At 39.2% G+C, this 26,820-nt stretch overlaps 1 protein-coding gene across 4 annotated transcripts; it reads left to right on the top strand.

Moving 5' to 3' along the window:
- Positions 1-2,299: 2,299 nt before the first annotated feature.
- Positions 2,300-25,479, top strand: PlexA (plexin A). Of its 4 annotated transcripts, none has more exons than XM_033381436.1 (9): positions 2,300-2,687; positions 3,802-5,322; positions 9,603-10,848; positions 10,909-13,242; positions 21,617-21,812; positions 21,882-22,268; positions 22,347-22,477; positions 22,536-22,681; positions 22,753-25,479. In XM_033381436.1, the coding sequence occupies exons 2-9, from the start codon at positions 4,090-4,092 to the stop codon at positions 22,918-22,920; spliced, it is 5,841 nt and encodes a 1,946-aa protein (XP_033237327.1). In that variant the 5' UTR covers positions 2,300-2,687; positions 3,802-4,089; the 3' UTR covers positions 22,921-25,479. The 4 variants fall into 4 exon arrangements, with proteins under 4 accessions (XP_033237327.1, XP_033237329.1, XP_001352367.4 ...); XM_033381438.1 differs by having other exon boundaries at positions 21,933-22,268; positions 22,753-22,920; XM_001352331.4 differs by having other exon boundaries at positions 2,300-2,459; positions 22,753-22,920.
- The last annotated feature ends 1,341 nt before the right edge of the window (positions 25,480-26,820 follow it).

Raw genomic sequence — 26,820 nt, forward strand, 5'->3', positions numbered from 1 at the left:
TCAGGCACCAATTCATGAAAGTATAGCAACGGAACAGGTTTGGCGTTACCTATTACTTCGCAAAACAAACCTAATATATTTTTAAAAACTTTCAACAATTAAAAGCAAAAACAAAACAATTGATCGATTTTTCTTAATCTTATATTTAACCTGCTTGGAATCAATTTGGCTAATTTTCCTTTTATTTATGGCGACATTTTCAGTGTTGGATGAAAGCTACGCAAGCGTCGCACTTCCTACCTGCCCATCGGTGGGTGTAGCATAACCGTACTGGCTGGGGGTGGTGGTGTTGGTCGAAAACATAGAGAATGACCATATCTGCCAGATTGCCGAATCTGGAGCAGATCGGATTATAATAATAGTCAAAAGTAACAAACCAATTTTCGGTCACTACGCAGCAACCGACATCAAGCTCTCACTGATTTTCTGTCTCTCTCGCACGCACTCTTTATCGTTCAATGTCAGCGCCGTCTGCAGTAGGAAAGCCATACTGACTAAGTATCGGGTATAAATGTAGAGTTGCGGTCGCAGCAGCAACTCACAACGTTCCCCTTGGTTTTTATACCCGATACTCAAAATGAATATTGGGGTATATTAGATTTGTGGTAAAAGTGGATGTGTGTAACGTCCAGAAGGAATCGTTTCCGACCCCATAAAGTATATATATTCTTGATCAGCAGCAATAGCCGAGTCGATTGAGCCATGTCTGTCTGTCCGTCCGTCCGTCTGTCCGTCCCCTTCAGCGCCTAATGCTCAAAGACTATAAGAGCTAGAGCAACGATGTTTTGGATCCAGACTTCTGTGATATGTCACTGCTACAAAAATATTTCAAAACTTTGCCCCGCCCACTTCCGCCCCCACAAAGAGCGAAAATCTGTGGCATCCACAATTTTAAAGATACGAGAAAACCAAAAACGCAGAATCGTAGAGAATGCCCATATCTTTTAGACTGCAGAATCTGAATTGGATCGTATTATTATTGTAGCCAGCATCAAGAAAACAATTTCATTTTTTCTCGCCCTGTCTCTCTCTAACACACAAGTAGCATAGGCGGCTTTGCTTAGAGTAAAACATTAGCGCCTAGATCTCAGAGACTATAAATGCTAGAGCAACCAAATTTGGTATCCACACTCCAAATATATCGGACCGAGACGAGTTTGTTTCAAAATTTCGCCACACCCCCTTCCGCCCCCGCAAAGGATGCAAATCTGGGGATATTCACAAATCTCAGAGACTATTATGGCTAGAGTAACCAAATTTAGTATCCGCACTCCTGTTAGATCTCACTATAAATCGTATATCTCAAAATTTCGCCCCACCCCCTTCCGCCCCCAGAAAGGACGAAAATTTGTTGCATCCACAATATTGCAGATTTGAGAAAACTAAAAACGCAGAATCATAGATACTGACCATATCTATCAGATTGCTGAATCTGGATCAGATCATTTTTATAGCCATAAAGAACAAATCAATTTGCAGTGTCTACGCAGCGCCCGACGTCACGCTCAGACTGATTTTCTGTCTCTCTCGCACGCACTCTTTGTCGTGTCGTTTAATATTAGCGCCGTCTGCCGGAGGAGAGCCATAGTGACTTAGTATCGGGTATAACTGTAGAGTTGCGGTGTCCGCAGCAACTCACAACGTTCCCCCTCGTTTTTTATTATATTTAAACTTTAATTTGACAACAATATAAATTTTTATTTTTTGTAAATGTTCTTTAAATATTCCTGTATTTAGTTCATAAGCGGTTTGGCTTCTAGATCGACTTAACTGACGCAACCGCATACTAAAAGTAGCATATTATAAATGCGACAGCTATTATAAAAATTCGATTTTTGAGAGATCTGGAAAATTTGCTTTTAGATGCATATATTCTTTGGCTTTTTCCACCTATTTTCCACTGAGGCCCCATTGTGCGAGGGTTGGCGAAGCGAGTTCATATGCGTCTGACCCTCTAGTAACTTTATATTTTATTGTTTCATACCAAAGGGAACATTTTTAGACCCTGAGTCCTTTAAAACTTACACTCTTGTAAGCAACCATAAGCAAACCATGTAAGCAAACCATAACTGCATCTAATCTTTTTAAATGAAAATAATGATATATTTGCACATATCATCTGTGTACTAAAATATATATACATATATATTCTTATGTATATATATGGCCTGTCTTGTGACAAGGCGCGAGCCGAACGAGACAAGTACTACAACGGAAGACCTGGGAGCTGCCGCCGAAAATTCGGCTGGTACGTTTTCTGTTTTGTATGAACTGGCACATATACATATGTATATACTAGACTAGTGTTTGTTTGTACTAATATGGTAAAGTATCGGTAGTGAAATAAAATTGTTTTGTCCCATCTCTAGTTGTTACTTTCAGAGAAAATGTGTAAATTTGCAAAAAAATAAGTAAATTAAAACGATATGGTGTATTGTCCGAGGATGTAGTTTTCATAGGTACCGATTTGTGATATAATTAGATCTTGTATGTATATCCATCCGGCGTGGAGTTAAAACAAGCACCGCTCATCCTCGCTTGATTCAGTTATACATACAAAAGTGCACCAAAGACCGAACCCCGAACCCATTGTGAAAAGTGAAAATCGAAGACTGCTCGAGAGTAAAGCAAATTTAAATCATTAACTCAGATAATTCGACTTTAATTGAAAATTACAGTTCAAATCGGTTAGTGCGTTATTATTCTCTTCGTGCATGTTCGTAGCTAAAATTGTACATATCTATCTACATTTGTTATTTAATTTATGTATGTATATACGTATCTATGACACATAAAAACTGCGAGTTCTACATACAAATGTACATATAGATGAACAATCATACATAAAAAGTGAAGTTTTTTAATTTGGGTAGAAAAAATGCATCGATGCTCCGCAACTAAATACATATTTATGTATGTATATACAACAAATATTGTAAATGTATGTATGCATGCACATACATATGTGCATAAAAAGAAAGAAATTTATGTTGGTGTAAGGGGCGTGGTAGATGCAGGAAAGAATCGTAGTTTGGCTGTATGTACGTGTGCACATATGCACATGCCCTCACACATATGTACATACTTGCATTATATGCACTGAACTTTTTTGCATTTTATTAAAATAAATAACATTCGACTATGCATCTGTATGAACATTAATTGGTACATAAAAAATGTCATTAGGCTAACACCCAGACACAATCCCAAAAATAAACAACAATCATGTCTATCTTTAAGGGATGATTTGTTAATTTCCGATACCGTCTGCCGCGAAATTCTTTTATTTTTTAAATTTTATTTTTGCTTCAGAATACAGATTGATTCCGGTCCAGAATTCCATTCCTCACATAAGGACCCTTACCATTATTGTGACTGGGTTCGCCGGCCGCAAATATTCATGGTTCTAATTTTTTATTAAAATTTCCCACTTGAATCCCAATGCTGCAGACAGAGTACAATAAAAGCACATCCTGCATTTATCAACGAATAATACCATACCTGAGAGTAGACCCAACGACTAGTTAAATCCAGGAATATTAGCATTTGCTGTACAGAAATGATAGGAATTTTCGGCTATATCCGTATATACTCGCATTAGCTAATGTACATAAATAACCCATACCACATTTTGAACTTGATAGTTATTCTATATATTCTTCAGTTTTCATTTTGGAACTCATACATTATATATTTAAGCATTTATATACATATATGTTTGAGGAAACGAAAACAAATGCAATAACACTTTTCACTGAAGTTAAATTGTAATTACTATTTTTGTATCCTTCCATAAACAAGATGAAACTATGATGCCGCTAACAACCACATAGTAGTTCCCTGAAAGACACTAGAGCGATCAACTCGATGTCAAATGGATAACAGATAAGAAGAAACCACTTGAAGGAGGAACCCACAGACAGAGTACAATAAAAGCACATCCTGCATTTATCAACGAATAATACCATACCTGAGAGTAGACCCAACGACTAGCTAAATCCAGGAATATTAGCATTTGCTAATTGGGTACCCTTTGCATTGCAATACAAAAAGTACATCGAATCGCCGAGATAAGGAGCGATTGAGGAGATGCATTTCTTTCTATGGTTTCTGCTACTAGCAACTCTGGGAGATCATCATGAGTACTGGCTACGATCAGGACATTCACGGACCGTCGCCGCTCGCTTTCGGGCTGAAAGAATGGTTGCGTCTTTGCAAAACGATTCCATAAGCTTAACTGACGCAAATGTCGCCATCAATGAAGCTAAGAATCTGAGCACCACGATTACAAATGTGGCCAACTTCGACACCCGCCTAAACCACATCCTGGTGGACACAATTACTGGACGGGTGTTTGTGGGCGGAGTTAACCGTTTGTATCAGCTGTCGCCGGACTTGGACCTCCACGAGACAGTGAAAACCGGACCCCAGAACGATTCTGTCGAGTGCAGCATACTCGACTGTCCGCTAAACGCCGTTCGTAGTCCGACAGACAACTATAACAAAGTGCTGCTAATAGACCGAGCCACATCGCGCCTAATCGCGTGCGGCTCCCTATTCCAGGGCACGTGTACAGTGCGCAATCTGCAGAACGTCAGTATAATTGAGCACGAGGTACCAGATGCAGTGGTGGCAAATGACGCCAAGTCTTCAACAGTGGCATTCATAGCACCGGGACCTCCCCAGCATCCTGTGACCAATGTAATGTATGTTGGAGTCACATACACAAACAATTCGCCATACCGCAGCGAAATCCCCGCTGTGGCGTCACGATCTCTAGAGAAGACCAAGATGTTCCAGATCGCTTCATCAGCGGTAACAACCGGAACCCGAACATTCATCAATTCGTACGCCCGGGAATCATATTTCGTGAACTATGTATATGGCTTCAGCTCAGAGCGGTTCTCATATTTTCTGACGACCCAACTGAAGCACAACCACCATTCGTCCCCAAAGGAGTACATAACGAAACTGGTACGTATATGCCAGGAGGACTCCAACTATTATTCGTACACTGAGATCCCTGTCGAGTGCATCAGCGAGGCCCAGGGCGGCACAAAATTTAATCTGGTGCAGGCCGGCTTCTTGGGAAAGCCAAGCTCGGATCTGGCCCAAAGCTTGGGCATATCCATCCAAGACGACGTTCTGTTTGCTGTGTTCTCCAAGGGAGATGGAAACGCACCCACCAACATCTCGGCCCTCTGCATTTACTCATTGAAATCCATTCGTCGTAAATTTATGCAAAATATCAAATCGTGCTTCAATGGCAATGGAATGCGCGGACTGGACTTTATATCGCCCAGTATGCCGTGCGTTTTAACGGTATGTAAAACATATGTACTTAGTTTGTAAAATAAACCTATTCTTATATATATGGGAATTAAATATAAATCATTAATTGTATTTCAGTGTTAGCAATAGGGTAGGGTATTAAACAGTTCGACGTCGACTGCCTTTGTCCGCTGCGACTATTGAATTCTGACAAATTCCAGCGCTGTGATTTCGACACTTCTTGTTGCTGACTGCTGCTTGACTTCTGATATTTTCAGAAGCGCTACTGTTTTTCTCCATGAATACCTGGTTGTTCTAAAACGTAGGGTGGCCACAGTGAGGCCACACGCTCTCCCCGTATCACGCTGTAGTTAGAAAAATACAGCTAATTTGAGGACAGTCACAAAGTAGAGTCGAGACACAGGACAAAGCCCTCTTGCCTCTAGTTTTTATTCCCGATACACAAAATGCGTATAGGGGTATAGTAGATTTGTGGGGAAAGTGGATGTGTGTAACGTCCAGAAGAAAGCGGCTCCGACCCCATAAAGTATATATGTATATACTCGATCAGCATCAATAGCCGAATCGATACAGCCATGTATGTCTGTCCGTCTGTCGCTCCAGGTGAGCGCCTAGATCTCAGAGACTATAAGAGCTAAAGAAACCATTTTGGTATATCAACTCCTGTGATATCTCAGTGTTACAAGTGTGTTTCACAACTTCGCCCCGCCCCGAAAAAAAAGAAAATCTGTGGCATCCACAATTATTCAGATACAAAAAAATTAAAAATGCTAAATCATAGAAAATAACCATATCTACCAGATTACCTGGATCAGATTGGATCATTATTATAGCGCCCTACACGTTTTACCTATTTTTTTGTCTCTTTCGCATACACTTTTTGTCGTTCAATGTTAGCGCCGTTATTAGCAACTCACAACGTTCCCTCTCGTTTAATTTTTATGTTGGCCCTTTTCGGGTATCTGGTATCGGGTATAAAAACATGTAAGATATGAATATATATTAAATATTTACTTATCGATAGTAATGTGAGAATGTATTCGACTGGTCTGCGACAAGTATCGATATGTCAGTGAAGATTCATTATAAATGTGACGATCGAGAAGGAGATCATAAACTCGAGAGATTAATGTTTTACAAATAAAACTTTAAGATCGACCCGGTAGTAAGGCATGTAGTGACGAGCACATGTGGATACATGTTTATCACTTTTCACTTTAAGCGCCTGTAAAATCTTTAAAAATGAATCAAGCCTTGTGATTTTTTTTTTTAAGATTCTTTAATTTGGTGAGAATGAAAAAAGACAATAATTTCAATTCAAAGAGATCCTTTTCCTTAAGAGATTTTAATTTGTTAAAAAAAAGAGCATGTATCCACACGTTCTAAATTTGTGTACTTTAATAATTAAAAAAAAATTTTTTTTTCAAAGAGCCTTAGCTTTTATCATATTCCGAATAAGTATTTGCATACTCTCGACTAAATTTAATAGGTGCTGGGAAGGTATCATGCGCCACTCCGACTTCAGGCGCTCCGAAAGACTCACACAATCCCTTTGGTGCAGCCTCGTACTTTTCCAATGTTTTTTAAACAGAGCCCATCGATTTTCAAAGGGATTTAGATCTGGGCTATTGAGCAGGCCACTGGATTAAGTGAAAATTCGATTTATTGGGACGATTTTCACGAATTTAGCCTTGTGCGTCGGGCTACCGTTTTGCTATAAAGGGATTTCGGATGTGGGGAAGACACATGTGTCTATAAAATTTGACAAAATGGGTTCCTAAATATGAAGATAATATTCTTTCTTCATTATTCCATCGATTTTAACCAATTGGAGAACGTTCCATGAGTGGACGCTCTGCGTACGATCGGCCTGACACCGGCAGTTAGCCAGAAAAAACCTGCCTTCTCTTACAAAAAGTGGCTGCGCATCTTATATTTAGCGAGGAGCATAGGAACTGGACCACGGAAGATTGTAAGAAAGTAATTGGGTCAGATATACCAAAATAAACCGTTTTCAGTCTGATCGAAATGAATACTACTGGCACAGCTCAAGTGGAAAGCTGAAAAATCATCAGTTCAAGGAAACAATAAAACATGGATGAGTAAGCCTGATGGTGTAGGGCTGCTACACTTGGTGGAAAGTTATCCAATTGGTTAAAATCGATGGAATAATGAAGAAAGAATATTATCTTCATATTTAGGAACCTATTTTGTCAAATTTTATAGACAAATGTGTCTTCCCCCCCATCCGAGATCACTTTATAGCAAGATGGTAGCCCGACGCACAAGGCTAAATTCGTGAAAAATCGTCCGAATAACTCGAGTTTTCACTTAATCCAGTGGCCTCCTCAATAGCCCAGATCTAAATCCCATTGAAAATCGATGGGCTCTGTATAAAAAACATTGGAAAAGTACGAGTCTGCACCAAAGGGATTGGGTGAGTTTTTGGGAGCGCGAGTGGTCGGAGTAGCGCATGATACCTTGCCATCAGCTACTATATTTAGTCGAGAGTATGCCAATACTTATTCGGAATATGATAAAAGCTAAGGCCCTTTGGAACAAATATATTTAAAAAATTAAAGTGGATACATGCTCTTTTTTTGAACAAATTAAAATTTCTTAAGGAAAAGGATCTCTTTGAATTGAAATTATTATCTTTTTTAATCCTCACTAAATTAAAGAATCTTAAAAAAAAAATCAAAAGAATTGATTCATTTTTAAAGATTTTACAGGCGCTTAAAGTGAAAAATGATAAACATGAATCCACATGTGGTCGTTATAGATGTTATATATGTTATAGACGTATTATTTATTATCAGAACAAACATATTTGATCGCTGATCCATTTCCAATGGCGGTTCGGGACCATTATTTATTTATTTCTTAACTAATTTACAACAACGCATGTTTGCTGCCGCGCAGAAAAAATCAGTCAGTCAGCCTGCGGGTTACACTTGATGCATTAACATAAATTGTACACTATTACCAGGGTAATTTAGCTTAAATTCTTAAATCTTAAATTTGGCTCTGAGATAATTGGTCACGGCAGCAATACTTTTCGTGTTCGAGCTAATAGCTGATGCTGCCCGATTCGGTTATCGGAACGTTGGCAAAAATGTTTTGCGCGTAACAGCACGAATTTGGGCGGTGGGGCCAAATTTTGAAATACGCTTGTAACAGTGACATTACAAAAGTCTGAATACAAAATGTCGTTGCTCTAGCTCTTATAGTCTCTGAGCACTAGGCGCTCATAGGGACGGCCAGGCAGACATGATCAAGAATATGTATACTTTATGGGGTCGGAAACACTTCCTTCTGGACGTTACACACATCCATTTTCATCAGAAATCTAATATACCTATACTCATTTTGAGTATCGGGTATAATTAAGCATATGAAAAAAGGACCATTTTGGCTGAGAACCGAAAACGCTAAAGTAAGTGAAAAACGGAGCCTGCCTGAATAACGCAGAATGATAGTTTCAAGTGGAATATAGTTGAGTTATTGCTTATAGCGTTATAAAAACAGCTGATTTGTGTTTTGATGCTAATACGGATAGGAACCAAATTTAAAACATCAACCCATTGAAAAATTGTACTCTCAATTAAATTTTTTATTTCGGAATGCGAAAGAGCAAATTCCTAAAATTTTCTGCCAATATTATGTATATGGGTAAGTCTTTCCGTGCCCCTTGAAACCGTTGTTTTCCTCCCGTAAATCCAGAATCGCCTGTATGGCCACAGGGGTCAATAAAGATCTCTTTATCAATGATACGACTGTTTACCGAATTTATTATAAGGTTTATACGCATATAATGTTCCCTCCATATTATTTTTGTGACAGCTCAGAAGAAGACAGAAAAGGTCTGAACATATTCGGAAAATCGAATAAACTCAGCTCCGTTTAAAGAATAACTGAATTTGTTTAAATCGATTTAAGTCGGGGCAGATTAAATACGGGTGGTTGACGACTGTGTCAGATTGAAGACCTATTCGATATGCAATACTCAACTGCAAGATCCAGACTATACATAGTCATGCGGGCCGAATTGCCAGTGCCCAAATACAAGCGAGGCTTCGAATAGTGCGCAAAATATCGAGAGAGCAACGAATACGAATTGTGAAACCCCGCTTTCGCCTTAGTCTACGGGGCTTCATGAAATACCATGATATAGAATATCTTTTTTGGTATGGTGTAATCTTTGCTTTAGCTTTGCAAACAGTAACATAAATACGGGTACGGCCGTACCAACCGTATTATAATTAAAATAATTACTAAATATTTTACATCTTTTTGTTTCGCAATTCCAGAAACTGCAAACTATTGGCGAGGATTTCTGTGGATTAGACGTAAATTCTCCGCTGGGAGGAGAGAACCCCATCACATCCGTACCCGTGGCTATGTTTAGCACAAGACTCACCTCAGTGGCGGCCACTAGCACCAGCGGATACACGGTTGTCTTTGTTGGAACAGTGGACGGATACCTTAAGAAGGTTGTGGTCGAATCGTCGTCCGTTGCAAACGAATATGCAAGCTTTCCCGTGGATGTGGGCTCGGCTATCAATCAAGACATGAAGTTTGACAACCAGAATCTCTACATCTATGCCATGTCTGAGAGCAGAGTGAGCAAGGTAAAGGTCTTCGACTGCTCCGACTATAAGACCTGTGGAGAGTGCTTGGGCGCCAGAGATCCGTACTGTGGCTGGTGCTCCTTGGAGAACAAGTGCAGTCCGCGCTCCAATTGCCAGGATGATGCCAACGACCCGCTGTACTGGGTCAGCTACAAGACTGGAAAGTGCACGACAATAACGAGTGTTGTCCCGCACCAGCTGCAACGCACTACAGCTCGCACCCTGGAGCTAATCATCGATCACTTGCCGCAGCTGAAGGAGAATCTAATATGTGCCTTTACCACCGAGGATAAGGCGCTCTTCACCAACGCCACCAAGAAACGCAACGGAGTAAACTGCACCACACCCCGCACAGACATGCTGCCACAAATTGAGCAGGGAAAACACCATTTCACAGCTAAGTTATCTGTGCGCACCAGGAACGGACCGGACTTGGTGTCCACTGACTTCACCTTTTTTGACTGCAGTACCCACTCTTCGTGCACGCGCTGTGTGTCCTCAGAGTTCCCATGTGATTGGTGCGTGGAGGCACATCGGTGCACGCATGACACCGCTGAGAACTGCCGCAACGACATACTGGTGACAGGGGTGAGCCGGATAGGCCCTAGCTATAGATCGGGCCCTGGATTCTGTCCCACGATCAATGCAACAGGCGACGGAAGCGAAGTGCTTGTGGCTGCGGGCACGAGTAAATCTATCAAGGTCAAGGTGCATATCATCGGTCAGTTTATTGTGCAGACCCGATTCGTGTGCCAGTTCAATATCGAGGGCCGTGTTACCAGCCTGAATGCTCAGTTGCTTGGCGACACCATCTACTGTGACAGCATGGAGTTTCAGTATACCTCTAGATCGCCTAATCTGACGGCTACCTTCGCTGTTATTTGGGGCGGGTCGAAGCCCCTTGATAATCCGCACAATATCCATGGTAAGTGTCCAACGAATGCGGTGTATTTCCAATGTATTAAAATTATATATAATATTTCAGTTGTAATTTATCGGTGCCGGGACATGGCCGACAGCTGTGGCATTTGCTTGGCCCTGGCGGACAAGTACAACTGCGGCTGGTGCTCGTCCACCAATACGTGTGAGGTGGAAGAGCAGTGCAATAAGAACAATGAGGGCAAAACGGATTGGCTGAATCGGAGCGAGATTTGTCCCAACCCGGAGATTCACACATTTGACCCGAAGACTGGTCCCTGGGAAGGCGGCACGAACATAACGATACGAGGAATCAATCTGGGCAAGAACTACAACGACATCTACTCGGGAGTTCGCATAGCTGGCATTAACTGTATGCCATTCCCGCAGTTCTACATCGACACAAAGCAAATTGTGTGCACGGTGGATAGTCCAGGCGAACAGATGTATAGAAACGGAAGAATAGTGGTCCAAATAGGGGACTACCGTGGCGAGTCAAAAGAGGATTACGAGTTTGTTGATCCGAAAATATTAGACTTTAATCCAAAGTTTGGCCCGACATCCGGTGGCACCGAAGTGCACATTTCTGGAAAGCATTTGAATGCCGGCTCCCGCATCCAAGCTTCCATCAACGACCATTTGCCCTGCAAAATTCTGAGTGCAGATACCTCGCAAGCCATATGTCGCACCTCCCCGTCGCCAGGGATCATCGAGGGGCGACTGAAGATGTCGTTTGACAACGGCCCCCGCGAGTTTAACGATTACAATTTCAAATATGTGCTTGACCCCACCGTTGAGCACGTCAGCTCCGGACCTACTGGCCAGATCAAAGTTCCCAAGGGCATACCGGCCGGGGGTATTCGAATCTCGGTGATTGGCACCCAATTCACGAGCATACAGTCTCCCAGCATTTATGTGGTGTACAATACGGAGATGTATGCAAGCCAGTGCCGAGTTCAGTCGGACTTGGAAATGGAGTGTGCATCACCTATTATTGAGACAGACAGCAAGTATTTGGACGCAGAGAGCCCAATGCTCCTCGAGTACGGATTTCTTATGGACAATGTGCTGGGTGTTCAGAATCTGTCGAAGATACATAACAACCACTTTGAGCTGTATCCGAACCCAGAGTACTTCGTGTTTGAAGAGAGGGTCAAGTACTTTAAGAGCGAGTACCTAACCATAAACGGTCGCAATTTAGACCGTGCATGCAAGGAGAGCGATGTGGAGGTGAGAATAGGAAACGGTTTCTGCAACATCACGTCACTTTCCCGCCAGCAACTCACATGTCGACCTCCGCCCGAATCCACCGCAACTAAGAGCCCCAACGGCCCCGAAGTGATTGTTCGCATCGGATCCTCGCTGGAGTACCGCATTGGGATACTGAGCTATGAGTCGTCGAACATCATATTGGATTGGGGAGAGAACGTCATAGTTGCGGTAATAGCCAGCATTGTGATCCTGCTGCTCGTCTTCGTGGCCTTGCTGGTGGCCTATAAGAAAAAGAGTTCCGAGTCGAACCGAGTGTTGCGCAACATGCAGGAGCAGATGGACATACTGGAGTTGCGAGTGGCTGCCGAATGCAAAGAAGCCTTTGCTGAACTCCAGACGGAAATGACCGACCTCACGGGCGACCTTACTTCTGGAGGCATTCCCTTCCTGGATTACCGATCGTATGCTATGAAGATTCTCTTTCCCAACCACGAAGATCACGTTGTGTTGCAGTGGGAAAGACCAGAACTCCTGCGCAAGGAGAAGGGCCTACGTATATTTGGCCAACTTATAATGAACAAAACGTTCCTACTTCTCTTCATACGTACACTGGAGTCGAATCGATACTTCTCGATGCGAGAACGGGTCAATGTGGCCTCATTAATAATGGTTACATTACAGTCAAAGTTGGAATACTGCACAGATATTCTGAAGACCTTGTTGGGCGACCTGATCGAGAAGTGCATAGAGGGGAAAAGTCATCCGAAATTGCTACTACGGCGAACCGAAAGTGTGGCTGAGAAAATGTTGAGTGCTTGGTTTACGTTTCTGCTGTACAAATTCTTGAAGGAGTGCGCAGGAGAGCCTCTATATATGCTCTTCCGTGCTGTGAAGGGGCAAGTGGACAAAGGGCCAGTTGATGCTTGCACTCACGAGGCCAGATACTCCCTTAGTGAGGAGAAACTCATACGACAGTCTATCGATTTTCGGCCAATGAATGTTTACGCCAGCATTATACAGCAGCCAATCTTCTGCAACAACCTCGACATGTTGCCTTCCCACACAGAGAATGTGTCCGTAAAAGTTTTGGACTGCGATACAATTGGCCAAGTCAAGGAAAAATGCTTGGAGACAATCTACAGAAACATACCCTCCAGCCAGAGACCTCGGAAAGAAGATTTAGATCTAGGTAAGTAGATTACCGGCATGCGTATTCGACGAAACCAAATAGAACAAATAATTAATAAGCCAAAAAGCTAATAGAAACTTATTTCCATATGCTTTCTTCCTTTTCACTAAAAGATTTCCTCATTTCTCTCTAGAAATCCTTCTTAGTTTGTTAATGCGTCGTGCCGAGGGTTTTCGGTTAAAAGTCTTAGCGCGCCTTACAAGTCTTAGTCACCTCTGCAGTCGCATAGAACTGTACGCAATTGTACGTATGTGCGTGGTATGTGCAGGAGCGTACGCACGTGAATAAACGCCGCTGTACGAAATGATCGCATGTAGTTCTGCACACAAAATCACCCAGATTGGGTTTCACGGGTCCGTGGGTGAAATTGTCGATATATAATTTTGTAAGAATATAGATTATTATTTTTTGCTCTCCCGGGGAGGACCCTTGTCTCGCTACCGGTTCAAAATCAAAAGCGCGTCTTTATTCTTAGATATACCGTCGTTACAATCTTATAGAAATACCTTGGGTGAAGTAGAAGTCTACCTGGCCGTACTTCCTTCCAACCCAGCATGCCATCCGTAGGATGAGGGTTTGGGTCCAACGCCCTTTGGGTGAGTTGTCCCACCGGGTCTGCCATCTGTCAATTATACTTTTTTCTGACGGCGTAATTTAACTTGGCGTTGGTGCGTACTTGCGCTACACTATCCTGCGTGGCATAGTGAATTCGCTTCCTCTCCCTTATCTGCTCCCTGAGCGGAACTATCCCGGTGATGACTAGCGCTGCGACGTCCGAGATGGTCCGCACAACCTGTATGTTGCATTTACCCCTCGCATGTAGCTGTTCACTTTCGCGGCTTTCAATTCTGGACCAGCATCAATAGCCAAGTCGATATAGCCTTGCCCGTCTGTCCGTTCCGATGAGCGCCTAGATCTCAGAGGCTATAAGAGCTAGAGCAACCGAATTGTGTATCCAGACTTCTGTGACATCACTCTGTTACCAGTGTATTTCATAATTTCGCCCAGTCCCCAAAAAGGGAAGAAATCTATGGCATCCACAATTTTGAAGATACAAGAAAACCAAAATCTCAAAATCAACGAGGGTGAACGTTGTGAGTTGCTGGGTACACCGCAACTCTACATTTATACCCGATACTTAGTCAGTATGGCTCTCCTCCGGCAGACGCCGCTAATATTGAACGACACGACGAAGAGTGCGTGCGAGAGAGACAGAAAATCAGTCTGAGCGTGACGTCGGGCGCTGCGTAGCCACTGCAAATTGATTTGTCCTTTTGGCTATAAAAATGATCTGATCCAGATTCAGCAATCTGATAGATATGATCATTATCTATGATTCTGCGTTTTTAGTTTTCTCGTATACTCAATATTGTGTATGCAACAGTTTTTCGTCCTTTGTGGGGGCGGAAGGGGGCGAAATTTTGAAACAAACTCGTCTCGGTCCGATATATTAGGAGTGTGGATACCAAATTTGGTTGCTCTAGCTAAACTTTCGGCACATACTACGAAGAATTCCTCTTGTGTATGCGTAAACATGTATAGCATTCATGTACAAAATTATTACACACATGGAAATTTGTAGAGTCCCTGCAGTACGGGACATCGATGACTCAGATGCTGACACGTCGGTGACTGTTTCACTACCCCCGATGACATAGTTGATGACCGGCCATACGCTCAGCTGTTTAGTTTAACATGGAGATGTCCTAGGGCATAATCGATGACATTGTCATCGAGCATTGCCGAAAAATCATGCACTTAATAAGCGATGATTTTAACCGAAAAATCATGCATTTTATAAGTGATGATTTTTCACATAAAAAAGTAATACATTCAATTGTTTATTTTTTTAATTAGTTTTATTTATTAAAAATTATTAATTATTGTCTAAGGATGCCAGAGCTTTGTATTTTTTTCCCCTTGCGCCCTTTTGAAAATAGCTATTCTTAATATTGTGAATAGCCTTCCTAATCACTTTATCTGCTGGCTCGTTGGGTATTTTCATCTTCACCGCCGCTGAAATAATATGGATATGTTAATTAATTAATTATTTTTTTTTTTTACATTATTTTTTTAAACCTACATTCTGTTTCTTTATTCTTCTTTTATTCCCGAGCATAAGAGTAGAATAAAGATATATAAAATTTGAATGCAGCGAAACATTAATATAATTTTAACGCAGTTTTTTTTTATAAATTCAACCTTTTATACAATTGAATTTTCTTTATTTAACACGCGCACAACACATATTATTAATTATTTAAAAACTGCACTTACCTGATATTAATAATAATCACAGATTACTTAATTTCACTTATTAAAACTTCGTTTGATGCTTGCAAATAGCAAAGATCAAACCAAAGGAGTTCTGTCGACGCAGGCGCAAAGGAGACGAAAAGATAAAACGAAGTTCTCTGCTACTGCGCACGATCGGCAGAACCGAATTAAGTTCGGCACGCGCGGAAAAGAAAGAAACAAAAGAAAAAACAAAGGGTTCGATTTGGCTGGCGTCAACGCCTAGATGACATTGTAGATGACATTCGTCATCGCGAAGCAAAAAACCGTTCACTCTACCACAAAATCGAGTAGAGAACGAGTCAGAAAAAACGAATCGATTCTGATTTGACACAGTACAAATTACAGGAATCGCTTCATCCGGTCCGTTTTGATCAAGCGATTCGAAGCTATGGTAAAGCAGAATTTCTTATTATAATGGATAGAACGAAGCGAATCTCGAATCCCACCGAACCACTAGAATTCAATAGGGAATAGTGGCCTTTAGTTTTAGGTAAATTTGTTTAGCTTCAATGTGGCTTTAAGGTTGCGAAGTATAGCTTTACCTGTTAAGAGTAAGTGTCATATGTTTGCCTTTTTGTTCGTTTATATAAATACGCCCGTACTCCAGCCAGTTTAGTTGTAGCTTGAACTGGACATCTGAAGCGACTTGTGAACGCAGCATGGCCAGCAAACATATAAGTTATTAGCCGTCCATTTGTGGGGATATCCGCTGTGTATAGGACAGACAATGTTGCCCTTAGTACGCTGCCTATAGCTAAGTTTTTAGATCTTCTATAACGTGGTCGTCAGACGTAGTGGAGCTGCCTCTCACTGCAAATACCCTATTGCAGGGGTAAAACTCAAAAGTCTATCGCACTGCCGTTGCCTTGCCCGATAGCTCTGTACCCAAAATTAATTGGCTGGGATCACATTGTGTACTCTTATTTAAGAGATTTCGCACGTTAGAAGTCATTTTTAAAGTGGTTCTGACAAATTGTATTGTTACGTTTCCGAAGCATTCACGTCGTTGATAATTGCTTCCATCAACCTCTCATTATTTTTAGCTTTTCGTTGCAGAGAGTTTACATTTGATGTCTTCGCTCGTCGCACTGGTCTTGTGCGTGGAAGACAATTATTCTGTATTTCTAACCCGGTTGGCACCTTTCTTCCTCAAAGCACGAGGCAAGTGAATAGCCCGGAATTATAATGCAGTTTCGGTTTGACCTGCAGCGTCAATCTTTTGCTTTGTCATTTCCTTGTACGATGCATAGATCTTTCTGCCGTACCCGTTGTCACCGTTTTTACATATAGGCCATTGTGAATTCCCATATCTCAAGTCAAGTGTAAAACCATTGCGGGTCATAAAATCTACATCTGATGTCTTCCATGACGTCAGCTGAAATGAAATCGTGCTCTTGGATTGTCTTCGCAATACCAAGCTTCTTTGTAATTTTGCCCATTATCTGCGCATCTCAACCTTTAGTTTTAGTGAGATTACCAAATTTCGAGTCCATTACTTTCTCTGGAAATGCTTTCTGCAGACGAAGCAACTTGCTATGAATACTCTATGTCCCTGGTTGCTTATCAGTCGTTTACCATCACTCAACTCAGTCCGTAAAAGATACACATTAAGAGCCTGACTGACTGCGGGGTGTGTCCATATCTCTGATACTGTCAATAAAACCATTGATCTTGTATCTCCCCAGTAAGTCGTTTGGTGCATCGTTGTAAGCCAGGCGTGATAGTTTCTCTATATCTGTCGCGAACTCTTAAAGAGAGTCTCCGTAACATTGTACCCTGTCTTTTAGCTCCAGGCAAAGAACTTCCAGCATTTGGGCATCTCCATATCGACTCTCCAGAGTGCGCTTAACGGCTTCGTAATTCAGTCTGTCTGCGTCGGGAATCCGTTGACACTTCAAGAAAGGCATCAAAGCGGCCGCCCGGGATTGGCTTCCGTCAATTATTCCCAGAGACTGACTTTTCCAGACGCTAAACGTTTTCGTGGAGTTTCTTGTCAACGTTGCCCAATTTTTCGTTTATCTGTTTTACCAAAGCTTCCAACATCTGTGACTTGGCTTCACCTTTATCTTTTATCTGAAACATAACCTATTGTTATTGTTCGTCCTGACCCTTAAGCATCTCGCCATGATCTTGTTACTTCAGCCTAACTTGTTGCTGCTGGTAGCCTTTACCCTTCATCTGCAGCATCATTTGCTGCTTGTTGCATCACTTGTTGCATCATTTCCATTTCCATTGAGAACAGATATCTTCAATGCAGCTTTTAGTTGCATTTCGGCTTTCAAACCGCTTGTCGGTAAGCCCCGGTCAGCCAATTCTTTCTTAAACTGCTCAACTTTGAGCTCTCCGTATTTAAGCATTCTGATTCGACGATTCGTATTCCGGATTGAGAAATGAAGACAGAGAATTTTTTTTAGGAAGGCTTTTTGCAATCTTTTGCAATCTTGTTCGGTTGAAATTGCTGAGAGTACCGAAGTAAACGTCCAAAGCCCAGGGAACCCCGGAAAGAATTAAAAGGGAAATTATGGAACTATCCACTTACACAGCACAACAAAAATTACGTTGTCTGGTTGTCCGGAAAAGGTTGGAGTATTTACACTACTGGCCAACAAAATAAGGACATCGGTATCGTGCTAGTTTGCTATGGAATAGCTCGAATTTTTGTAAATGTATGGATGCCAATTGTTTATATTTGGAAAGGTTACAGTCTTGCCAAATATTTAAATCAAAAATTAAAGTGGGGAGCCATCTTTATAAAATTCTATGCTTAAATTTTTGCTGAATGGGCATTTTTGGTCTGGCCACAATAATAAGTACACTGGTGTTATTTGTAAATTTTAAAGAATTTGATAACGATTTGGTCAAAGGGATGGTGGTTTTTATTTAGTTCTTTCATATTTAAGTACATGAGAGTTAAAAAAATTCTTTAGATAGGCCATACTGCTGAATAAAATAAGTTTTCCATAATTCTTCAAAAAGAAAGGAAAATTCTCCGGGAAATCGCGAAAAGTCCTGGACGCTCGGTTTTTTTTTTTTAAGAATGCTTTAATATCTAAAGTGCTTATTGCAAATCGAGGATGGAAGAAGAAATCTTTACAAACAACGGTCAACCATCAGGTCTTATGGTTCGTCGGAGACTTCAATATACAGACCTAACAGGACGTATAGTCCAAAAAATTCTCTTACTCCGAGTAAAAAGATGGGTCAAAAAGTTGTTGAAAATCATTTGGCATGGTCTGGGTCAGATGGGTCTTAAAAGTGGAATAATATATTATTGAGAGAATTGGAATAATATATTATTGAGAGACGAAAAAAAAATAAATCTTTTTGATAATGACTCCAGAAGATGTATACAACGACAAAAATAAAATGGTTAAGAACGGAGGCCGATGTATATGAAGGTATCTGAGGCTATTGTTCTTGGCATGGCGTTGAGCCGGTACATCGCATAACAGATCCTGTGAACCAATTCGGGTATAAACACAGACATTATGCAACCTTATGCTGAGGAAAACATGCCCTTGAGATCGGTCTTTCTACAGGAACATGACCCAAAGCACACCTCAAAGGTGGTCAGGGCTTGGTTTACGGGAAAAAATGTAAACGTTATGGCTTGGCTAAGTCAGTCTCCTGATTTAAACCCATTTGAAAGCCTTTGGGTGACTTGAAACGTCAAATTGGTAAAAATGCTTTTCGCAAAGAAAAAGAATTGTGGAGAATTTGTGCAAAAAACGTGGTGTGAGATTCCAGTGGAGACTTGCCGCAAACTTATTGTTAGTATGCCAAGAAGAATGGCCGAAGTCATCCAAAATAAGTGTTGCTATATAGGATACTAGTAAAAGATTATAAATTATAAGAAAAAAGTGGACAAATTTTTATATGCTTTTAGATTTTCGATTTGGAGAATTGCTGTACTTATTATTTTGGCCAGCCCTTGTTTGTTTTTAAAGTTTTTAAGTCGGTCATAAAATATATATTTGAGTTTTATAGGACGTGAAAGAAAGTTCATAAGCGTGTACTTATTATTTTGGCCAGTTGTGTATATGTATTTGAGTGTCACTGTATCCGAATAAGCACAAGAGTCCAAAAATAAAGAATATACAAAGATCTTCGCTTCTTTGATATCTGTTCATTGTCTTTCATATGCCAGCATTGCAACGCATTGAAGTTGCAGTCGGAAACCCCCGGCCAGTGCTGCCAATTTTTTATCAGAAAAAAAGCTGTTTCTACTTGGAAAAAAAGCGGAAAATTTTCAACCAAAATACAAAAAGAGTAAATAATAGTGCTAAGAATTTTGTATTAAAATGTTAGTAAATATCTATTTTATATATATTTTTTATTAAGTCATCCAGCTCTGTGGGGCTAGCTTCTGATTTGCATTCGTACGACATGGTCGTAGCCACTGGCACACATGGCACTTCGTAGTCAAAACAGCATTTTCCAATTCTTCGCAAGCCATACCTGTATATTTAAATAAAACCTAGTAATATCCTTTTACTGACAAGAAAACTTTACCTTATGCACAGACTGCTATTGGTCCTTTTTAGTTCTATGGAATTCCTTAGTTTTGTCTTAACCAGATTATCCTGGCTTAATAGTGATGTCGATGGTATTTTCTCTGTTTATTTTTGAATATCGCTATATTTACATTCAATTTCTGAATATTTTAAACTTAAAAGTAATCCAAAATTGTGCTAATTCCATGTTTCTCAGCGAACAAGATTTTTTTTGACGAAAAAAGGTCAAGCCAGATCTGACGCGAAAAAAGCGTAATTGACAGCACTCGGTTTCGAGGCGAAATTTCCCGTTTTAACTCTTCCGGCCACGCGGCAACAATCCGGGTTATCAAAATTAAAAATTCTTTTAATTAGTTGTCGAAATTGCTACCAAAAATTCTGATTCAAGGTTATATTCACATTCAAGAGGGCGCTTTGTTACCACCACTAAACGAATATTATATGTTACTTCAGATCTATTTCTTTGGTGATTCCGAAATTTAAATAGATAAGCGTTGTGAAATTTGTACTGCAACGAAACGTGAAATGATAGAACAATTGCAAGTTCTCCTGCATTAACATAAGGAATTGGTCAGATTGTTCAAAAACTCAATGGATACAATGCATTCTGACGAGCTCGAAATCATTATCAGAGCGTGAAAATGGACGTGTGTAACGTCCAGAAGGAAGCGTTTGTATCGGGTATAAATGTAGAGTTGCGGTCGCAGCAACGTTCCCCTCGTTTTCATTCTACAATTATTTCAGATTTCTGATTTAGATTATGAGAATCATCTGTTCAGTTTTTACAGGTAGACTGCGTTGACATATCCGTAAAGTTCGAAACTGAGCGTCTTAATTGTATACGTTTCAATCAGAGGTTGGGTTTTATTATCACTGTGGAGTTTTCGCCGTGTCCGCTAGTTTATTCTACATTTTTGGGCCATCCACAAATCTCAGAGACTATTAAGGCTAGAGTAACCAAATTTGGTATCCGCGCTTCTGTTAGATCTCACTATAAAACCTCCTCCTTCCGCCCCCACAAAGGACGAAAATCTTTTGCATCCACAATATTGCAGATTCGAGAAACTAAAAACGCACAATCATAGAGAATGACCATATCTATCCGGTTGCTGAATCTGGATCAGATCGGATCATTTTTATAGCCAAAAGGAAGTATCAGGTATAAATGTAGAGTTGCAGTCTCCGAAGCAACTTACAACGTTCCCCCTCGTTTTTTTTTTTTATGCAAGGTTTATTGACTGTCGTTTGGTTTGATTATAAGAATCAAGCCTACAGCTGCAGCTACAATCTAAATTCGCATCAATCGTAATTAACCATTTAGTGTATTTTGTCGTCGTACTTATTTCTATGGTTGTGAACTATCTTGTCGTTTCGACTTTCTTCTGCGCGTACTGCCGTAAAAGCAACAGCAACAACAAAAAAAAAAAAAATAATTCTGAAAAAATTAATGAGTAAGATTTGGTAAAAGTCGGTATTATTATTATAACTTTTTCAGTTAAGGATTGTCCATGTCAATTTAAGCGATATCTATCATTTTAAATCTATTTATTTTGCTGCAAAAGAGTGGCGCACAGGTGCTACCGGACGAGTCATTTTGTACGATGAAGACGTCACTTCCAAGACAGAGAGCGAATGGAAAAAGCTGAACACATTGCAGCACTACAACGTGCCAGATGGGGCTGGATTGAGCTTGGTGCCGAAGCAGAGCTCAATCTATAACTTCAGTATATTATCGGATAAAAATGAAAAATCTCACAAGTAAACACAACAACTTTTTAACATCGTTCAGCAAATGCATTTATTTTAACATATTATTGTCAATCTTAGGTATGAAACTCTTAATATATCGAAGTACACCTCCTCCTCTCCGACATTTAGCCGCGCCGGCAGCCCCCTGAACAACGATATGCAGGATAGTGGTATAAGGTACTGGCATTTGGTAAAACATCACGACAGTGATATGCAGAAAGAAGGCGAACGAGTCAATAAACTGGTGTCCGAGATCTATCTAACCAGACTGTTAGCGACTAAGGGCACGCTGCAGAAGTTTGTGGACGATCTGTTTGAGACAATATTCAGCACTGCACATCGCGGGTCGGCCCTGCCACTGGCAATTAAATACATGTTCGATTTTCTGGACGATCAAGCCCAATTGCATGGGATAACTGATCCTGAGGTTGTGCATACGTGGAAGAGCAACAGTCTACCCTTGCGGTACGTATCCTATCCTATTAACTAAAAAACTTTAATAGAGGTAGATATTGACATTGAGTCTCCTTGGTATTCTTTTAGTTTTTGGGTGAACCTAATCAAAAATCCAAACTTTGTCTTCGACATACACAAGTCGAATATTGTAGACTCCTGCCTATCAGTTGTGGCTCAAACATTCATGGACTCTTGCTCTACTTCAGATCATCGTTTGGGTATGAAATGGTAAAGTTTTCGAGAGAAACTCTTCTTTACTACTCTGTTTTGTTACAGGCAAAGACTCTCCAAGCTCGAAACTACTATATGCAAAGGATATTCCAGAGTATCGTAAGTGGGTAGATCGCTACTATAGAGATATTCGAGATATGTCACCCATATCAGATCAAGATATGAATGCTATGCTTGCTGAAGAATCAAGGGTTAGTAGCTTATTTCTAATTTAGCAATATTAATTCATTTAAAAAAATTAATTTCGATCATTTAATTTCAGCTGCATACGACAGAGTTTAATACCAATTGTGCTCTGCATGAGTTGTACACTTACGCTGTAAAATACAATGAACAGCTCACTGTTACTCTGGAGGAAGATGAGTTTTCACAGAAGCAGCGATTGGCTTTTAAGTTGGAGCAAGTTCATAATATAATGTCAGCTGAATAAGAGAGTCCTAAGAGGGTCTCCTAAAAGCTATGTCTCAAAGCTATGCAAATGATTTATGAATTAGCTTGTCTATAAGCTTCTAGTTGATAGAATCATGAATCATTAAAAAGGAAGGAGTGGCTTTCCCTATATACCAACGCAATTTAGAAATATATATGCATGTGTATGTATTTATGTGTGCTGTGTGTGTATCCCATGCGAATGTGAGCTAGCGTGCTTTAAGCTGTATGTTTAGATGGTATTTACTATATAATTTGTGTCTATTGTGGATGTATACATATATGAACGTGTATTAACATACGAATATACGAATACTTTATTCGATTCATATATTTTTACATAAATAAATATATGCTATAGGTACAATTTTCCCTTTTATTGTCGACTGACCATCTGAGCAATGCGAAAATTGTAAAATCCTTTCCCCAAAAAGAAAACTGCCAAACATATTCAGACTCATACTATACAAACTGATATATATATATATATGTATAGTATATATTCACATGAAGACAAAAACAAATACAAACCATAGGTATCGACTACCAGCTTTTCGATCCGATATTGACTCGTTCGCTACTCGCCTATGAAACAATAAAAAAAACCCACTAAACCTTGCTTTAGTTTTCATGTCAGTGGAAAGAAGAATCTATAAAACATCATTTGTATATGTCGTCGTTGCTCATTAAAACAAATAATTATAACTGTATTTTATGTACGTATGGATATAAGTAACATTATTGTGTAAGATCAGATATCGGATATTCGACATAAAGTAACCCAAATGCAAAAATCGACTGATTTTAATTTTAATTAAATATAAAGATAATTTGTATTTATAATTTGTTTTTAATTAGCTGACGTTGGTGATGATCGATTCGATTATTATATACTTTTCTGTTAGTTTTCTGCATTTGCATTTAATGGTAACAAGTCACATTCCATTTGGACAAGATATCTAAGCAACAGATCATCAGATTTTGTGACTTTACAGTCCCAACTTATAAACCCACATGATGTCAAAGTTGGTGTTAGTTGAATGTAATAGTACTGAAAAATAGCACTGGAATATGATGTCGCTCACCTGCTAAATATTCTATTATTTGTGTAATTTATACTATCTCTAAGATCTGCAACTCGTAACACACACAAAAACACCTATGTTCACAAATGAATACTATGTTACCTGGTTCCCAGGGTTTGTAAAATGCTCCAGAGTTTTATACTTTATGCGTTGTGATATCTTACAGTATACATTATATGTGGAAGGAAACCATATGATGCGCTGTCTGTCGTTAGTAATAATTGACTATCGCGATTTTAAAATTCATGTACAGATTAAGTTAATGAAACACTCGGTTTATTATTCTTTTTGTAAACAAACGTAGAAACGTTTGCTATAATTTTTCAAACGGGTCTGTTCAAACGCATGTTCCCTCGGGAGAGTCAAAATATTAAATTTTGTTTAACAAATTGTGGTGTTTTTTTTACATAGTGATTTTTTTTTTGCTGAAACAAACAATCAGCGGATAACTGTAAGCACAACGCATCTGTAAAAAGTCCGTTATAAGTCATAAAGCCATTAGGACAGGACGACCTTCAGCACCAGGGCATAAGATAGCATTTTTTAATATTAAAAGACTCAACAAATATTTGCATTCTGTCTTTGTTTTATTAGTTCATGTCTTTTGTGTCTTTTAACAATAGGTGATGTAATTTATTTAATTTAACCATTGTAAAAAAACTAATAGGAGTAAATATATGTCTTATCAGCAGTGCTTCTACATCTGTTTTTTATGCTATCCTTTAATTGATATTTCAAACAGGTCAATTGAACAACACACCCTTAATAATTATAAATATATAGCCAGATGATACAATTGTAATACGTAAATGTTATAGTACTCTATATTTGATGTATCTGTGTATGTATGTATGTAAAAATTAGCATTTTCAATTAATAAGAGAAACAAAATATTTCTGTGTGCATAATAATAATATTTAAAATATATGATGTATATATTTATTGGATTCCTTATATGCGTGCGGCGGTCCGCTATCATATAATATAATATAGGAATCAGAACAGAGTTATTATGTTAGGCTGCCTAAGCCGTAAAGAAATTCAAGGACACGCAATCACTATACAGAAAAGAAACCGAATCAAATGCACATTATGCATTATGCACATTAATAATCAAAAGTGCTACCATAACTAGGACAAATGGATTATTTGAAAAATTGCCCACCAAATCAATATCCCAATATAGTTATGTAAAAAAAACATCTCAGTTCGGCAAGCCGAAGCTGAAATACCCTTGCAAATATATATGTTTCACATTAAAACGGCTGAATTGTTCTCTAAATGTCTTATGACAGCATATACATGTGTAGTACTAATCCAAAGTTTGATATCCGAAGGTATGATTTATAAAACTCCGACTTAGGTTAATATGTACTGATAAAACTGCGGTTTGAAAAAAGACAATATTAATCCAGACTTCAGTCAATATTTATGAGAAATAAATAGCTAATACATACAGTTATTAGCAGTTATTAGTTACGTTGCTTATTGCTATTGCTACGTATAATAAAATTTTAGTTGAAATGATACAACACCCTTTGCAGGGGTATACTCGTATGCAATAGAACTGATCACATGATTCGTAGATTTTTGAAACAATGACTAAAGACTGAAATGAAATAACGATCGGATAATGATACAACTTTCTTAAAATGAACATTGATAGATTTGCATCAAAAGCTTTTTGAATTCTTTTAATTTTCAATTAAATTTTTAGTTGTCGGGGTTTCTCTTAAAACACTCTTACTAATGCTTTGAAACACCGGTCACCGAACCAAGTACCATTATAGCAGAATTCTATACATGAAAACATTCGAGATAGACTTGCACTGGCATATGACTTAATGTATAATTCTTAAAGATTCGGATTCTATTTATTTTTTATTTGCAGGAAAATTCTTTTAAAATCAATTTGATACAACTAAAATTGTATACTATATTTGTGGTTGTGCGTAAGAATACTATTAAACTCAGAGCAATAGTATATGCAGTGTAAAAATCCTTATTTAATTATCTTTAAGCCTTACCTTTTAAAAACATATCTCTCAAAAACTGAACCATGTAATGTATTACCAATTATTTGTAAATTTATAAAAACACCTTAAGAATTGCATTAGGAGGATCTCTAAGGATAATGTATTCTGCATTACTCCATGATTAGACGGTGACATTTGATTCGGAAAATATCGGTTTGCTCTTTTATCCACATTAAAAATATGGAAATACACAGAACGGAAACATAGAAATGAAATGGTCGGAATCAGGCAAAATGGTTGATTAGTTTCCCTAGACATGCAACCTAAATTCAGCGAATAACATCACTGATTACGAGGCATTTAGTTCGTCAATCTGAACTTTATGTATCTTTGCAAAACAGGACAGGTACATAGTATATGCAAGTATATCGGTCAGTTTGTCAACGTTAGACTGTTCATTTGTTTTATTGCTAAATCTGTACTATGTCATTTGCAAGGGTATAGCTAAGTCGATGCAAAATACGAAAGCGTTATTGTATATACACACATGCATAGGAGATATAGCTTGGTTCGGTAATCAATTGATTTTCTGATAAACACTGGAAATTACATATGATGCGCCCGTTGTATCCTATAAAACATGTATAATGATGATTACAGTATTTGAATCTATGTGTGTATACGTGCGTGTAAAATATTTTAAAATATACAAATTTAAACTAAAAAACTGTTTTTAAACATCTGAAACAAGAAAAGCTACTGGAGATTTGCTGCCAAAGAGTAAGTAGGGTAAGCGAAAATAAAATATAACGAGTTTAAAGGCACTTTTTTTCTGGCATT

This window comes from Drosophila pseudoobscura, chromosome 5 (assembly GCF_009870125.1).
Source record: "Drosophila pseudoobscura strain MV-25-SWS-2005 chromosome 5, UCI_Dpse_MV25, whole genome shotgun sequence".
Classification (NCBI taxonomy): Eukaryota; Metazoa; Arthropoda; class Insecta; order Diptera; family Drosophilidae; genus Drosophila; species Drosophila pseudoobscura.

What these genes read in the sequence shown, in the direction of transcription:
- PlexA (XM_033381436.1), top strand. Translation starts at nt 4,090, where the DNA reads ATGCATTTCTTTCTATGGTTTCTGCTACTAGCAACTCTGGGAGATCAT. An exon ending in TACTTCAGATCATCGTTTGG is followed by an intron (nt 22,478 to 22,535) that starts GTATGAAATGGT and finishes GTTTTGTTACAG; the next exon opens with GCAAAGACTCTCCAAGCTCG. An exon ending in TGCTTGCTGAAGAATCAAGG is followed by an intron (nt 22,682 to 22,752) that starts GTTAGTAGCTTA and finishes ATTTAATTTCAG; the next exon opens with CTGCATACGACAGAGTTTAA.